Source organism: Phlebotomus papatasi, chromosome 1, assembly GCF_024763615.1.
Source record: "Phlebotomus papatasi isolate M1 chromosome 1, Ppap_2.1, whole genome shotgun sequence".
NCBI lineage: Eukaryota > Metazoa > Arthropoda > Insecta > Diptera > Psychodidae > Phlebotomus > Phlebotomus papatasi.
The window spans coordinates 46,277,598-46,295,624 of NC_077222.1; the positions used below are offsets into that span (position 1 = coordinate 46,277,598).

The following is an 18,027-nucleotide window of genomic DNA, read 5'->3' on the forward strand; positions in this document are numbered from 1 at the left end:
TTCAATATTTGGGGTTTTTCTATTTATTGATAAAGAAGTGGACTTGGCCTGCAAAAATAAGTTTAAATTTACCTAAAGCATCAATATTTTTCACATTAAAAAATTAAAGAGAAAATCGCATTAATTTTTCACATTAATGCTATAAATCAATTTATATCAAATTTTGCGGGCTAAGTCTACCTTTTTATCAACAAATAGATCAAATTTTGAATATAAAATGATTTAAACACACAAATTACACATTTGGACTCTCACCATCGACGATTAATGTGAATCATATTAAAATTTAATGTGCACGTGTATAACACAGTTCGACTTCCGGTCTTTTATGACCTCCCCCCACACAAGTCTTTTGACATCTTTAACAGGAAAAATTGCCATCTTGCATTATTCAAAGTCAAAGGTCAATCAGCTTATTTTTCAACGGATTTGCTTAACCCTCTAATGGATAAGACCGCCTCCAGGCGGTCATTCTATAAATCGCATTTACTGCGATAATATTACTTATTTGAAGTTGCAATATCTACACCTACAGTGTCCTCAGTTATAGTCTTACTTACTTATTTTCTGAAGCTGAACTCATTTTGACCTTTCGTTTGCTTACAATCTTTAGTTTTGTGTGACAGGTCAGAGAAAAAACAACAAAATGTCGCTCGCGACATTTTGCGTTTTCAAGTGCAAAAAAGATTGTTTTAAAGTAATCTAACTGTAGTAAGAATCTTATTTCCTGAAAGATATGTTCTTCTAGTTTGTTTATTAGGTGAGATTCTTAACAATCTTACCTACTATAATCCTAACAAAATTTCTTGTCATCCGATCGGCCCCAAACTTTGCCAAAATGTGTTTCGCCACTTCCTGATCACGAATATATGGGAGGCTAAGTTAAGTTCCCGGCCGGCCGCTCTTTGGAGCTTAATAGCTCCTAAACTAAAAAAGATATCGACTTGCGGTTTTCGGCAAAGGTTATATATCGCATGAAAATTGCAACTTGGTGCATTGACCCCCACCCCCCACCCCTCCTTCCGCCATTTTGAAGACCCCCCTTTTTTTTGTTTTCTCAATAGCTCCGCCCCTATGGCATCGAGCGGGCTCAAATTTTAGTATGTTATAGCTGGGCCTTAGAGCTTTCCATCAATACCAAACTTAAGGTCCCCCGACCCCCCTGACCCGAGCTATAAGGGTCCAAAAAAAAATTCTTAAAATAGCCATAACTCTTGTTCTAATTGTCAGAATTTAAAAAAATGAGGGCTTTTTGGAAAGCTCTCATGAAATGCCACTTCTCCTTCTAACATCACAAGTTCATAAAACCACCGCCAGGGGCGCTATTATTAAAAAGAAAATTTTTAAATCTTAAAAGTTAAATGACTCAAAAATTCCTTATGCAATCGGGCTGAAATTTTAGTATGTTGTAGCCGTTGATTATACCTATCAAACAAAAAAAACCTTAAGTCGATCCATAACCCCTGACCCGAGCTATAAGGGGTCAAAGTTCGAACATTGACCGGCCTCTATCTCCGGTTCTAATTAACATAGCGACCTAAATTTTACCTTTTTGGTTTCGTCTCTATGAGCACTTTCAGATGGAAGTTCAAAAAGTCACCACAGGTGGCGCTGTGATAACGTCAAAATTCATCGAAATTCAAAGTCACTTTTCTCAAAAACGGCATTGTGCAAGTTAATCAAATTTTAGTATGTTGTAGTCCAGTCTAGGACGTTTCCAAAATGGTGCGTAAGTGCGCTTTGGTTAAAACAGAACCGGAGATATGAGGGGTCATAGTTCACAAAATTCAAAAAATCATATCTCCGGTTCTATGTGACCGATTTTGATGGGTGAGGTCTTAAACGAAAGATCTCACCAAATGCTACAACTTTCTAAAATATTTGAACTTCGTGGGACCAACACCAGAGGCGCTACAGTCGAAAAACCAATTTCAATATCACATAACCTCAATTATCTCGACTGTCGCTGAACCGATTTTGATGATTACTTCGACATAATTGTAGAGCACATTTGTCTCTACATTTTGTCCATACATCATTTTCCACTCAGACTACGCTATCACTCCGATTTTGCCGTTTAAGTGTGAAAAAATTGATTTTTCCCATAATAACGCTTTGAAATCACTCAGATGCCAATTTGACTGCCTCTACTCCACCAAGACACTTAAAATAGGGTTTTAAATGGAAAGTCCCACAAAATACAACAATTCTTTGATATAGTTGAAGTTCAACAAATGACTACTTGGGGAACTCTGGATGAAAAAACGAGTTAAGAAACAAAAAACCTCGCTTATCTTGACTTCTGAGTAATCGATGAGATCATGTTCTATGGGAAAATTATAGAGAACATTCTGGTCTACATTTCACCCATATATTACTTTTGTGCCAGTTCATCCAAATCCTTGATATTTTGGTTTAAATACAAAATTTGTATAATTTCACGAATTTGATTCAAAATAACTGAATGGCGTCTCCCAACTTCAGCTCTAAATCGAATTTGCATGCACTCCGAGTTAGCTCACGTTAAGAATCTCACCTACATAAGCCGGTTAGGATTATCTGTCCCTTTCAATTGATAAGTGTGAAAAAACTAGTAGTAAGAGTTTTAGAAGAAAAAAAGGAAGACCGCCTGTGGGCGGTCTTATCGGTTCAAGGGTAAAATTTTCAAAAATTACCGATTTTTTTATTTAATTGTTTCGGTTGTCTAGTAAAATATATATTATTATTTTGTAATATATTAATAATGAAAAACAATTGAGTTTACACGAGGATTGTCCAGAATGAGTAAAATGGTCGATCTCTGCGAATTAAGTGAAATTGATAAAGAAGCAGATTTCAACAGTGATGATTAATTCCCTAATTCGTCCTTTAATGCCCCAGATCGTGAAATAAAACCAGAAGATGAACAATGTATTTCAAAGGACCTTCAAATTAAGAAGGTGACGTTTTCATAGCTGATCTGTGACCTATTAGTTTAAAATCAGTTCCATTGAAACACCTTGAGCTGCATTAACGTGTAATTATAAAAATTATAAACGTTTTTTCCTAAAAATTATCATTTCTTAGATAATCATACAACATTCATCCATAAAAAACGTTTAAAATTCATTTATTTTACTCTTTGTTCACTATTTTTCAATAAAAATATTTCAGTATTTTTATGCCTTAAACGGATATGACCGCCTGGAGTCGGTCTTTATCTTTTTTCACCTTTGGCACCCAAACGGAAAGAGATAATGAAGAATGGATGGTTGTTTTTTTGAGTTCAGTGGATCATTAATTACCCTAGACAAAATTATTTAACTACTTCTTTTGGATATTAAAGAAAACACTGTTAGAGGGTTAAATTTGTTTTTTTTTGAAAGGCTATGAAATTCTAATTCCATCTGCATCGGTCACAATCTGCAATGAATCAGGAATGTAACGGTATTAGCTCTATTTTAAAAATACTGTAGTATTTTAAAAATACTACTCACCAAAAACTACTCATAAACAATGCTCTAGTGGAACAGTCATTATAAAGAATATTTTACGTTATTCATTTATTTAAAATTTTGTTGTGTGTTGTGTAAAGCCCAATTATTCATAATAATTTTTTTACCATATTTTGTTGGAAGAAGTATTATTCTCTTAATCACAATTTCAGTTGTCTCTCTCTGGCAGTGAATGTATGGGTGTTATGTGGTAAATAAATGTCTCTTATTGTTCTTTTTAATGCCTTATTAGTTGCCGATAAAATGACAGTGTTGGTTCAGTAGCTGTACGACCTGGTTGATAAAATGAATTCATCTAGTTTGTGATTATACTTCAATAAACGGTGCTTCTTTACAATAGGTTATGTATTGAGGACTCTATAATTGTTCATTTTATTCTAATACTAATTGGTTGATTTTTACTCTAGTATAAATTATGTGAGCAAGCAAGGTTACATAGTTGAAAAGTGTAGAAAAGGTTGTTGCAGTTCACACGTATGCTTTAAAATATTTAATAAAATTATTAGAAGACTTTATGGGAAATATAGAGTGTAAATTTTGTGTTGATAAAATTAACTTTGTGGAATATATATTTTTTAAATAATTTATTTTAAATTAGCTATTGAAGGTTAAAAGAAAACGACTTTTACAAAGGAAAGCTTTGAGTTTTTATATACATTCAAAATATTTGTACATCAAGAAAACTAAGCAATTTTATTACTAATTCCTCTATATGATAATATCTTTGAAATCTGCTACCAAAGATGGAAGAAAATATTCAATGTTTATGTTATTTCAACGATCCTCAGCATTATTTATTGTGATTATTATTTTTTAATGAATCATTAAGACGCACTTGCTTGAGACATAAGGATGAGCGAATGATGAAAAATTGTGTTTTGGTCTTCGTAAGCATAATTTCTCCTGACCTCAGACTTCCAACATTTACTGTCTTTAAAGTTGACGACAAAATTATATTATCATAAGATTTGTTGCATTGTGCCACCTTTGTAAGCTGAGATAGACAACAAGTCAAGCAATATTATAGCATTACTTCTTCATATTTCTTGAGGAATTCCAATCATTCGTACCGCTGGCTACATGATCTAAGTGCCTTGTTTATTTTAGAACCTTTGTAAATTGCTCTCTACCGTACTCTATTTACAGTAGGTTTCCTAAGTATTGGGACGGTATGATATAGACTGATTTCTCGTCTGTTACTGAATCAGAAATTTTGCGACCTGACACATTAAATTTATTTAAAAAAAAAATTTTATGCCAATTTTATCTTGAAAATGGTGTATAACATTTGAGACTGATATTTTGTTTAATTAAAACTATGTTATATATAATAAAATCGTGATTCATTCAGAAGTATCGGGATACATTGACTTTTCAATTTATATTAAATTTATTATATGTTTTGACATGTCCAGTCTTTAAATTGATCTACTATTTTGATAAATTTCAAAGCAATTTTTGAAATGGAGCATTTAATTTCTGGTAGAAGACCAAAGTAGGTAGAAACCCAAAATGATGCAGTACTATAGCAATAAAATATATTTTTGCTAAATCAACATAGGGGTTTTAAAAATAATTGTTGATATTAGGTGAGATTTTTAACAATCTCACCTACTATAATCCTAACAAAATCTCATGTCCTCCGATCGGCCCCAAACTTTGCCAAAATGTGTTTCATCACTTCTTGATCACGAATATATGGGGGCTAAGTTACGTTCCCGGCCGCTCTTTGGAGATTAATAGCTCCCAAACTAAGAAAGATATCGACTTGCGGTTTTCGACAAAGGTTATATATCAGGTGAAAATTGCAACTTGGTGCATTGACCCCCCACACCCACCCCTCCTTCCGCCATTTTGAATACCCCTTTTTTTGTTTTCTCAATGGCTCCGCTCCTATGGCATCGATCGGGCTCATATTTTAGTATGTTATAACTGGGCATTAGAGCTTTTGATCAATACCAAACTTAAGGTCCTTTAACCCCTCTGACCCGAGCTAAGGGTCCAAAAAACAATTATTAAAATGGCCATAACTTAGGTTCTAATTATCAGAATTTAAAAAATGAGGGCTTTTTAGAAAGCTCTCATGAAATGCCACTTCCCCGTCTAAAATTACAAGTTCATAAAACCATCGTTAGGGGCGCTATTTTTAAAAAGAAGATTTTTCAATTTTCTAAATTAAATAACTCAAAAAATCCATTCTATAATCCATACAAAAAAATACTTAAGTCGATCCATAACCCCTGACCCGAGCTATATGGGGTCAAAGTTCGAAAATTGACCGGCCTCTATCTCTGGTTCTAATTAACATATCGACCTAAATTTATGCTTTTTGGTTTCGTCTCGATGAGCACTTTCAGATGGAAGTTCAAAAAGTCATCACAGGTGGCGCTGCGATAGCGTCAAAATTCATCGAAATTCAAACTCATTTTTCTCAAAACAGCATTGTGCAAGTTAATGAAATTTTAGAGTGTTGTAGTCTAGTCTTGGGAGTTTCCAAAAAGTGGCGTAGGTTCGCTGTAGTTTCATGAGGACCGGAGATATAAGGGATCAAAGTTTACGAAATTCAAAAAATCATATCTCCGGTTCTATTTGACAGATTTTGATGAGTAAGGGCGCAAATGAAAGATCTCATAAAATGCTACAACTTTCTAAAATATTTGAACTTCGTGGAACCAGCACCAGGGGCGCCACAGTTGAAAAACAAATTTCAATATCACATAACCTCAATTATCTCGACACGTGCTTAACCGATTTTGATGATTACTTCGACACAATTGTAGAGGACATTTATGTCTATATTTCGTCTATACATCATTTTTCGATCAGATAATGGGATCTGTCCGATTTTGTAGTTTAAGTGTGAAAAAATGATTTTTCCCATAAGAACGCATTGAAACCACTCAGATACCAATTTGAGTGCTTCTACTCGACCAAGACACTTAAAATAGGGTTTTAAATGGAAAGTCTCACAAAATATAACAATTCTTTGATATGGTTGAAGTTCATCAAATGAACACTTGGGGCGCTCTGGTCGAAAAAACGAGTTGAGAAACCAAAAACCGCGTTTATCTCGGCTTCTGAGTAATCGATGAGATCAAGTTCTACAGCAAAATTATAGAGAACTTTCTGGTCTACATTTCACCAATATATCACTTTTCTGTCAGTCCATGCAAAACTTTGACATTTTGGTTTAAATAAAAAAAAAAGTATATTTCACGAATTTGATTCAAGATAATTGAATGGCGTCACCCAACTTCAGCTCTAAATCGAATTTGCATGCATTCCGAGTAAGCTCACGTTAAAAATCTCACCTACAATAAGCTGATCTAGGCTTATCACTAGTTTTTTTATTCTAAATTATTACCAACTCATGATCAAAAATATAACTAGATTTTACCGCAGATTCTGAACTAGAAATTCTAATTCCAAAAAAATATATTACAAATGCATTTATATTTCTAAACAACTAACAAAAATGCGCTTTATTTTTGTTTAAGAAACTATTTTGTTTCTACTAGGGAAGAGTGGGGCAAAAATAAGAAATCAAAAACTAAAACAATATTACAGATTCTGGAATTTCGAAAATTTTAAGGGATGATATCAAGCAATATCAATTTTGATCAATTTATTTAAAGCTCATTACTCATTATATAGAGAATAGAAATGTTTTGAGTAAATGACTTACTACAAAATGTTTCCATACTTATTTACTCTACTGTACATCCTATGGTATGTCTTTGAAGATTTTTTATGTATTATTCCAATGTTTCTTTTGGAATCATTATATGCTTATATGTATATTGTTGCTTTGAATAGTCAGCAATTTATGCAAACTCAATTGTGGGCATTGAATGAGGGTGGTCTTAGTTATTTATTTTGAATAAAATCTGTAACAATAAGTAAAATATCTAATATCATATATTTGGCTCATTCTCTGGTCGCACACAGATTCTTATATTGTTCTATATCATTTCAGTCCATATCCACGCTCATCGATTACATCTCTGTCTAACGCGGGAACAATGCAGTTTTTTAGCAGCAGCCCGACACACGATGGATCTCATATTTGGTCATCAAATACAATTGGTCTTGCTGCTCCTGAGGATTACACTGGGGGTACTCCGAAGGGGAGCCTTCCTGCTTTTCAGCGTATTACATCCAATGCTAACAGCTTCACACCAACTCACGTTTCCCGGACTAATCAGTACACAACATCTCTGTCTACCTATGGCAGCCAGGTGAGTGTTCACTTTTCAGCTCTTTGTCCCACTCTAACTCTATCTGTCTGGTTTGTTTGATTTCAAAGGGGGATTCATGGTCCAATCACTACGATTCTTCAGTGTTAAGCTATGGAGGAACTACTACTGGTGGGAGCAGAAATCGTACCAATGCTCCTCATCTATCTGCAGCCGCATCATTAACTGCCAGTAAGATTTTCTTTTCTTTTTTATAACTCGCAAAATGTTTTCATTTTATACACATTTCACATAATTTTTGCATTTCATCGCAAATGACAAGACTGATCTTCATAATTTCAACTGAAGGTCACACAGAAATATATAAACTGAATTTTTTCTTCGTCTCTGTTTCCACAAAAATACCAGATTTTCCCTTCACTCAAAATTCTGTCTATGTTTCATCTTAATGAGTTTCTTATTAATTTTAGCATATAAAATGATAAAATGAAATAGAAATATCAGGCATTACTGGAAAATTGAAATTAATAAACGATGAATATACTTATACAATATAAATGAGAGATTTTAAACGACATGAAATAAAAAAAAATATTTTTTTTTATTTTGCTCTTGAAAGAATTTGTGACCTTTTTGCGATAAACTTTTACTTGATGGTATATTCATGTGGCTGTCCCAATGTATAGTATACATGCCTTATGTATATTTATTCCAATTAACTTGTTATGTTAAAAATGTACTTTCATGTCCTCTCTTGACTCCTTAGTTGTCAGTAACAGGGAAACTTTTAATTGTACAAATGCCAAGAATATAAAATTAAAAACGAATTTGAAATGTAATAAAAATAATTTAAAAATATCTGATGATATTTCTTTTTGTTACTCCTTTGCCTTACTATAAGTTGGGATTCATCGTGAAAACTATATGCCTTGGATTCAGTCTTTTAAGTATCATTTTTGAATTGCTGTATTTGTAATATATTATGCCTGTGGAGTGATTAAAATGCTCAAAAGACGAAGAAAAAATGTGAGTAAAATGAGTTTGCTTAAAAAAAATACTGTGTGATGTAGAACGTTTCATCGTATAATTGAGTGGTTGTCTGAGGCGGATCAATGAAGATCATTTTTTGTCTTATGCATACAATTAACACAGCTTCTCTTTCCTTTATAAGATTTATTTTAAATTTATATGATTTTTATTTTCTATCTTTTGTTAAGAGTTTAAACATATTTTTATAGGGTGTTTATGGTAAATTAGAGTGTGACTTGAAAAGAATATGAATGTTCGCAGAACTGCCCTTAGGAATTGTATGTTTTGTGCATACAAGCTATATATTTTAAACATTATCATTCTCTCTACAAATTGAGTCACTTCCTGTTTTAAGCAAGCAATGGGTGGTCATTTCCAATTTCTTGCACTTTCTGCTAACTTTTGCCCCAGCAATATAAGACCTTGTGTTTTATTTGTAGGAGTTGAGTTTTTTTTCGAAAAATATGTAAAAAAAAGTCTCTAAAAATTCCTTTTCAATTGAACGTTTCAACATGATTGAAAAACATATTTTATGTACATGGAAAGCTTGACTGAATTTTTATATAACGATTATAGTTATCAACAATATATTACAGTTACAGATATTATAATTTTTGTTCAGATAGAGAAAGAGAATATACTCACTTAATTAATCAATATAGTGAGCACGAATATTCAAAATATTTAAGAATACAACTTAAATAATTAATTTAAAGTGGGTCTTGAAGCTGATTTGTTCACGGAAGGCCGTGAATGTGTAAACTGTGGAGCAATTTCGACACCTCTTTGGCGAAGGGATGGGACTGGTCATTATCTGTGTAACGCTTGCGGTCTTTACCACAAGATGAACGGCATGAATCGACCGTTGGTGAAGCAGCCAAGAAGATTGGTAAATGTTAAAAATAAAATGTTAAATAATTTTTCTCTTCAAATATTTTAATGTTTCTATAAGAAAGCTATATAAAGCGTAAAATTTCACAATTAGTCAATATTCTGCAAGTAAATTCAGTTAGGACGCAGGATACACTATATTGTAGCTTTCATTGTAAAAACATTAATTTCTATATTGTTTTTTGAATAAAAAAAAGAGACTTATATAGAAATCCACCATCGGGCGAGCCATGACTGTTACATAACATAGTATACAATAATTTCATTTCCTAAGAGAGTTTTGAATTAAGTATATTAGTGAGACATACTATTAGCTGATTATTTGTAAAATGCTATATTCTATATTTCTGTAATATTGCACAACCAGCTCATTTGTTTTACTCTAGTGTAATATTGTCTAGTGAATTTACTTTTGTATTAAAGCATTTAAAAAAGGAGAGAAAGTAGAATGATAAAGCTGGAATTATTTTTCATTGTTACAGTGGCCGCCGCTGAAAGCGGGGATTTCTATAAGTCCTACTATCCCTTTAACCCTCTGCCGCCTCGTGTACCAGAGGAAAAGTCAAGCAGACGATTGGTATGTGATATTTATAATTTTTAAAACAATTTTATTCAAAAAACAATATTTTGGTGGTACAACGTGATGTAAAAGATTGCAATGTCTATCAGAACATTATTCAATAACGTATAATTGTATTTAAAAATGCTTCAGAGTGCATCTCGAAGAGTGGGTCTTTGCTGCACGAATTGTCGTACGACAAACACATCTTTGTGGAGACGAAATACTCTCGGCGAGCCAGTCTGTAACGCCTGCGGTTTATACTACAAGCTACACAATGTGAATCGCCCAGAGACAATGAAAAAAGACACCATCCAGGTAATATCTTTCAAATTCAAACTTGGAGTTAAATTCTAAAATCACGATTGTTCTAGAGGAATGAAGTTCATTTACTACGATTACCTTTTTAAAATTTATAAAAATACTCTTTCTGTAGCAAAATCCGATACTAGTTAACTATATAACAATCTTACAAGATAATTTTGTTGAATATGACATATAACTAAATATTTAGAATAAGTGTTATATATAGTTATTCATTAATATATTATACTTAGTTCTTTGTAATGGATTACGCGTAAGAAATTTTCTTGTAATTATTTTTAGATCGTCTGAGATTTGTTAAAATTTGGTTGAGAAAATTTGAGTAATATACCAAAGTTTCATATTTTAATTATTGCATTTTTTAACCCTTAAGAATTTATATTAACATAAATCATTGAATTTCATTGGTTCATCATAATCTATTTGCTTTTTATAATATTGCAATCCTATTTCATGCAAAAATTTAAAATACAATTATTTAAAATTTATAGAAATCTATAAAAGTTCATGTTACATTGAATACTTCACGCTAAAGAGAATACATATTTCTGATCTTAGATCTTTGTACAAAGACAATTATTCAGGTTTTCATTATTATAAACTAATAAAAATATTTTATGCATTTCTTCTAATTTCATTTTCTGCACTAAATCTATTTCTTTCTGTATTTTACATTTTTTTCTTGAAAATTGCACTTCCCTGAGATTTCATAATGAATTTTAAGCTTTTTCTTTGAAAGTATTCATAGCTAGACAAAGAAATCTGCTCCTTTCATATACTCCGAACTCAACTCGGAATTATGAACTTTTTTTAATACGTACTATAATGTACCCACCAAGACAAATATTGTTATGATATTATTTCCTTAAACAACTGCAGTTGCAGTACTTTAAAAATTTGTATAAATAACTTAGAAATTATAATTTGTTTGGCTTAATAAAATAAAAAAAAGTATTTAATCTAATCTGTACAGTTTCTAAGTGAAACTAGTAATAATTGATAAATAATCTCACAATTTTTCATCTTTTTATAGGAAGTTAATTTTTTCTCTCCATCTTTTCAGACACGTAAAAGGAAGCCGAAAGGTAGTAAGAATTCATCTGATTCAAGTTTAAATTCTGGAAAACATTCATCTAATACGTTAACTGATGCAACGAAAGGTGTGTGATTGTGATATTTGCTGTTGTGAAATAATTTGATTAATTTGCTTAAATGATACTTATTTGCTAGAATTGCGTGCGTTGACTTCCATTCATCACACCACACAATTAAATAGTGGAAGTACTCATCAAAGTGGGAATCCATCGTTGACCAGTTCGACATCGCCACATTCTCAGCAACAGAATCTATCGCCCAACAATCATCAAAACCTATCACCACTCCCTTATTCACCCCAGGGAGCGTCACCTGGTGTTGTGACTGCAGGAACTTTGGGCATTGGTACAGCTAATGCCAGCAAATTCTTACAAAAGTCTCTCTATAATCAGATTGCTACTAGTGGTGCTAATTCAACAAATTTGTACCAAAATTCTGGACAAGTTGCATTTAGTACAGAGGCGTCTAACATTTATTTTGATATTATCAACAACTCAAATGCAAATCACAGTAAAATTGACACAAGTCAACATATCTCACGAAGCCCATCAGTGGAAGATGAGCACGAGTGTCAACGAGACATGATAGTACCGCATAAAAATTATTCCGTAAAAATAGAAACGGAATGAAGACATTACAGTTCAAATTCACTTTTGTTCTACAAGTGTTCTACAAATTGATTTTAAAAAAATGTACATAAAAATGATAATATTTAGAAAATATTTTAGAATTTTTCTTAAAAACCTTTATTATACATCAATATATCCATTGCACTATAATTACATACCTGTGTTATTAGGTGAGATTCTTAACAATCTCACCTACTATTTTTTATATATCACATTTCATAAAATTGATTTTCTAATTATAAGCATAGAGATATAAAGATTTATTTGAAATTTAGAAAAAAGTTATTGATAATTGTACATAAATAATACCTAGGATTTCCATACTTTCTAGAAAAACCATTCCGATTAAAATAATGAAAGATATCATAAAACATTCGAACATAAGCTAACTATGAATCTCTATATTTTTTACAATTGTATACTTTTTCATAATATAAGGGAAAGTACTCTCCCTTCGAACATTCATGCCTTCGAATAATGTGAATTTCTTTTACTTTTCCTAAGAGACTTACACATAATTATCAATAAATTGATGATAAGCTAACTAATATTTAATAGAAATGTGGAATTCTCTTAGGAAAAATAAAAGAAAATTCACATTATTCAAAGGCATAAACGTTCGAAGGGAGAGTACTTTCCCCTACATTGAATAATTTATCGATGTAACTCTCTTAAATAAGATTTATAGTAATAAAATTTATATCGAAATAAAGATATTTACATACTTGGCTATGTATACCAAAAAGGACAATTCTAATTTTCATTTAAAAGTTAATATGATTTTCAATAGCATATTTTAGTCGGCTTGCTTGTGTAAATTTTAGAGGGCATATTCTTCGATGAAATATATAATTTTTTATATAATTTAATTTAGTGATAATAATATTGTAAATTTTGTAGACAAATTATTTTTCCACTTCTACAATTTTTTGAACACATTCTGATATTACACGTATTTTTTAACGTTACACCAGCACAATCAATTTGTATATGTATATGAATAAATAAAACAGAAACATTCCTTCATTTTGTTTATCTACCTTATCAAAGCACGATTACTCTTGCTTATAATAAAATACTTGAATGGGTGGAAACGCTTGAGAGAGGTATATGTCTTTCTTCATACAGCCTCGTGAGATGGAGTGAAACAAACAGTTTGATCAACATTTAATTTAACATTTCGTATGAGAGTCACACGATACTCCATCCATCCTACTCTAATATTCAGGTAAGTCACTTTTATCGCAGCAGGAGATAAAATATCAAGCTGTACACTACGCCTGTGTACTGTTGGTGTTATCAAAGATTGGGCGTGATATAGATAAGGTGAGACGATTTTGTTGAAAGTTTTCTCCCTAGCGTCTAACAGTTACAATATTTATGGGAATAAAACTACTAATAGGCTTCACCATTATTATTTCAAATTCTACTGTTCTTCATTTGCATGACACTATCATCATTTTCAGTAGTGCTTAAGTAGTGATTTTTACACAAATTTCTTCAATCGTTTATTAAACTCAATGTTTTTTATTTTCGTATGAAATCACTTTAACTTTTTAGATTATCTTAATATCCTATCTCAAGAATATTTTGTGAAAGACATCTAATTTGATCATCAAAATGTAAGTAACATTTTACACATATTACTGTAACATAGTTTCTTTTCAAAATTATTGGACTAGTAATCGTGATATACTTTCAATGAATGATATTTCTGTCCATTAATAGCTTTTTCTTCATTACATGCACAGCAGATATATTACCATAATACTTAAATATACACTATTGAAGTTATTCGCAAAATAATTTGATTTTCTTGAATTTTTTTTTAAATCAATTTCAGGAAAGTATCATGTATGATGTTATTAGTTTCACTTAAGAAATTTGAATGGTGTAGGATATTGTATTTTTACACATTATAAATTTTCACTTATATATTTGTTACGTAGGTGTTGTAAAACAAATTCTTTCCCGATGAAAATCTGATAAATTTGTGTTGGACGATGGTAAAAAGTCCGTGATTAAATTCTGTAAAATAATATCACTTGTAATCCAGAATAAATCCTATATTTACGTTGTTTCATGTGTCCAAGGGAAATATTTCGCAATTTATAACGCACTGAGTTTTTCTATAAGTATATGTGAAAATAAGAATATACTTTATATTTTGTTCAATTTTGTTAAACGCACTGCTTGACTATTGAAAACGAGTATCTCCTTCATAGAAGATTATCCATTGAAAACTTACACGAAACTGAATGTTAAAATTATAACTTTCTGGCTATAGTTAAGAGAGACTGGCAAAGGCAATGGTACGATAATATAAGATAATGTTTGATAATATTATTTACCATAACTAAATCGTGGACAATTTTATCTGCAGGTAAAACCGAGATAAAATTCCTGTTAGCACCCTCATGAAAAGAATCTCTCATTTTTTCCGAGAATGATATCTCAAAATTTTATCAACTTACAATGTTATTTACTAAACAACTGATTGTGAAAGTCTTTTTAACTGAATTGGTACCAAATGTTCTTGTATTGATGTCTTGTTATGTATGTTAGTCATTTATTTGTTCTTGCATATAAAAAGAAAAGATTACACGACAAATCAGATAAAAATTCGTAGAAGTATCAAAATTTCGTCTTTATTTCGCTTGTACGCCATACACTGTGAAGAAATGTTAGGCTTATTTTTACATTATGTTAAGTGTAAAGTTGTACATGTACATATATATGGCCATGAATTTCATACTAATTTTTTTTATCGCTGACTAGGCATCGTTGCCCAAAAACGCCCTCACTTTTTGCCAAAAAATGCGTGCAAATATCCTTTTCCTATTATTTTGAATATAACATATTTTGAATATGAATATTTATCTATACTTTATTGGAAAATAAGAGATATATCATAGTAGTTTGAGAAAACTAGAATTCTATTCATCAATACAAATATAGATTTATTTCTTTTATTTATAAAGGAGGATAAATTTATTTAAAAACATCTTAACAAATATAGGGAAAATTTGAGATAAAAGTTATTTTTGTGGTGGTGGGATGAATTCTAGCAAGTAGCAGTAGTAGAGTGAGCAATGATCTTTTTAGACTATTTTTGTAATTCTACTTTTGGACACTGTTTTAAAAGTCAACTACATAAGAATTTTGTGATTTCTATGGTATTCTTTTCAGTCCAGACTTGATAAAAATGTATTTTTGTAATTCTTAAAATGTATAAGATTTTCTGAGAGAATTTTTATAAAATTCTATAAAATGTAAGACAAAAATTTTGTAATTTTTGCTGTAACCGATAGTTTTGCTCGTATTTTCCACATTGAGTAGATTTTTCAAAATGGATTTCTCGGTTTAAATAATACTTAGGGTAATTTTTTTTTTAAACCTGACAGTGTTTAAAGTCGGATATACCGAAAACGGCTTCAGCATACAAATACATATTAATTTGAGGAGTTTCTTAAGTTCCACCTCTCCAAATTTTGCCCTGTAAAAATTATGTAACGTAACTGGTTGAATTGCACAGCACACGTGATACTATTCCCAAATTTCGTTATATGTGTTTCAGTTTCAGACCTAATGGCCTAGACAGGCTTACTACTTAAGCCGAGAGATAGCTTAGTGGGAAACTGATGGAAATCTAGTTTAATACTTATTTTGAATTTAATTACGTTAAGCCGTCTGTCGCCTTAAACTGTAAGAGTGTTCAGTACAAGAGTTAGCAATATGGTTTAACTTCTTTAATTTCTTACAGGACAAAAACTTTCCGTAAAATTTTGACTTAGAAATAGATATTAAGGCTGCTATTCTGCCATCTTTATAATTTTGTAAGATTTTGAGGAATTTAGAATTCTTGTTAGAGTCAATCCAAGGTTGAGCAATTCTGCCGCCAAGAAATTTTATAGCAAAAAACGAACAAGATATAAAAAATTTGGAGACTTGTCGTGCAGCATCATCTACGTAATTATTTGGCACTGTGTGTTTATAGTGGTTTGTTATTTTTCACGAAAAAAGCATTAAAATATCTTTAAAGGTAAATATATTCAATTCAACCTTGACAAAACTTTCACTTTACAAAATTTAAAAAGACCTCTAAACTTTCCTTTGATCGTACAAGAAAATGTATGGAACTGTCAAAGAATTTTTGGATGAATTGAAAATTTCTTGGATGTAGAATATGGTAATTTGAAAATTTTGTTGGAGACTTTATAACAAGGTCTAAAATATTTGGAGAGTAGTAATATTTTAGAATTCTATATTTTTTCTGTGAGAATACCAAGTTTCTTGGATCTTGCTAAGTTACAAAATTATAAAGATGGCAGAATAGCAGCCTAAGTTTCAATATTCTTTTTCTATATTCTTTGATCGAATCCCTTAAAACTTTGGGAATTTAAAGTGGTTCATATTGAGGGTATGGTAAAAATTTTAAGTATTGGTTTGTTTAGTTTTGGTGAAGAATGATTTTTAAAATATTTAAATAGTGACTTTGCTATTATTTTGATAAAATGTTTGAAAAAAAGTTTATTTTACACATTAATTTCAAATATTTCAGACCTACCAATTTTCCTGGAGAAGCATCTTAAGTATTCTCAACAGTGTGATCCTATTTAGTTTAATAAACGAGAAGAAAATCTTGGTGTCTCCAATATTTAAGTTACATTTTTTGTTTGTTTTCTAATGAAGTTATAACATAATAATAATAATGCTGGCACAACATTCTATTTAAGTAACTAGGCCTTCTTGCAAGGGGATTTCTAAGTATGCATTATTATTTTTTCTTATACGGGATGAAGTTGTCAACACCATGTTCCGTAAAATCATCAAGTGTAGTAAAGCTCATTGGATGCATTTCGAACACCTTTAACGCCAGAAAAATTCCTGGAAACCAAAGGGGATTCGAACCTTAGACGCTTGTACCATCAACTCTATATTTTGACCCATTGTGTGCCCCAAAACATACTACAATTTAATTCTGATCCATGAACCATTTAAGGACGATTGGAATACCGGTGGTGTTCCATAGAGAAAATAATTTTTTCCTTATTACTTTTCACAAAGTTTGTACAAAATCACAAAGTAGAAGGTTGTAGACATCTCGAATTTTACAAATAATCAGCTTATTTGCTATAGTAAATATTTAAGCTAAGAAGTGAAGAGTTTCCGAAATCTCACATTGACGGTTAAATTTTAATATTTTAATATTTCCATTTTTTAAGCAAAACCTATTGGCACTAGAAATTATAACTATAGTGTGGCGGCATTACTTGTGGTGTCTGTCTTTAGTTATGGCCTGCTCGCAAAAAACACTACATTGTCACAAAAAGATTTCGAAAAAAACTCAAAATTAAAAATATTTGATGATTTATGATAAAAACTTATACCTATTGGTATTCAGAATAATTTTTTATAAAAATTACGATGGGGTCATAAGTAGAGACAGGCCGTCATTTTACATAATAGTATTTCACAAAAATGAAAATTATCATACATTAGTATTTTCAATTAATGTTATGGGCTACACAGGCTATAGCTATAGTCCATAGAGGTAAAAAAGAGATATCAATGCGTCGTAGCTTTGCGGAATGCTCGAACTCGCGAGACAGGGCTTTTTGTGAATAAGGTTTTCGCAGGATCTTTTGGTGCTTACTGGTCTACTAGAGATCAAATTGATTCATAAATCACAAAAGCATTTGAGAATCAAAAATATTGGTGCTCAACCGATTCAATAGCGGAAGACTAAAGCAGCCGGGTTTGAAATTTCAATACCTTTCCAAAAAAATCCAAATTTAACTAAATCGGTT

The 18,027-nt window shown here is 31.2% G+C and overlaps 2 protein-coding genes across 3 annotated transcripts in view; both read left to right on the plus strand.

The window, feature by feature from the left end:
* LOC129799650 (box A-binding factor-like) overlaps window positions 1–12,962 on the plus strand; it is a 26,213-nt gene extending 13,251 nt beyond the window's left edge. The window contains exons 3-9 of the mRNA XM_055843771.1: window positions 3,647–3,684; window positions 7,471–7,732; window positions 7,801–7,921; window positions 10,093–10,187; window positions 10,323–10,487; window positions 11,557–11,653; window positions 11,724–12,962. Coding sequence (XP_055699746.1) covers window positions 3,647–3,684; window positions 7,471–7,732; window positions 7,801–7,921; window positions 10,093–10,187; window positions 10,323–10,487; window positions 11,557–11,653; window positions 11,724–12,217 — 1,272 coding nt within the window. The 3' untranslated portion in view covers window positions 12,218–12,962. The remainder of the gene's footprint in view (window positions 1–3,646; window positions 3,685–7,470; window positions 7,733–7,800; window positions 7,922–10,092; window positions 10,188–10,322; window positions 10,488–11,556; window positions 11,654–11,723) is intronic.
* Window positions 12,963–13,547: 585 nt separating this feature from the next.
* The window catches only part of LOC129799435 (box A-binding factor), a 26,326-nt gene continuing 21,846 nt past the window's right edge, over window positions 13,548–18,027 (plus strand). The window contains exon 1 of one of the 2 annotated variants that reach the window (XM_055843291.1): window positions 13,548–13,839. Coding sequence is in view for 1 of the 2 variants with exons in the window: in XM_055843290.1 (XP_055699265.1) it covers window positions 14,527–14,529 (3 nt within the window). In the remaining variant the exon portion in view is untranslated. Of the gene's footprint in view, window positions 13,840–14,458; window positions 14,530–18,027 lie in introns of those variants that run through there. The other variant, XM_055843290.1, reaches the window with a different exon arrangement.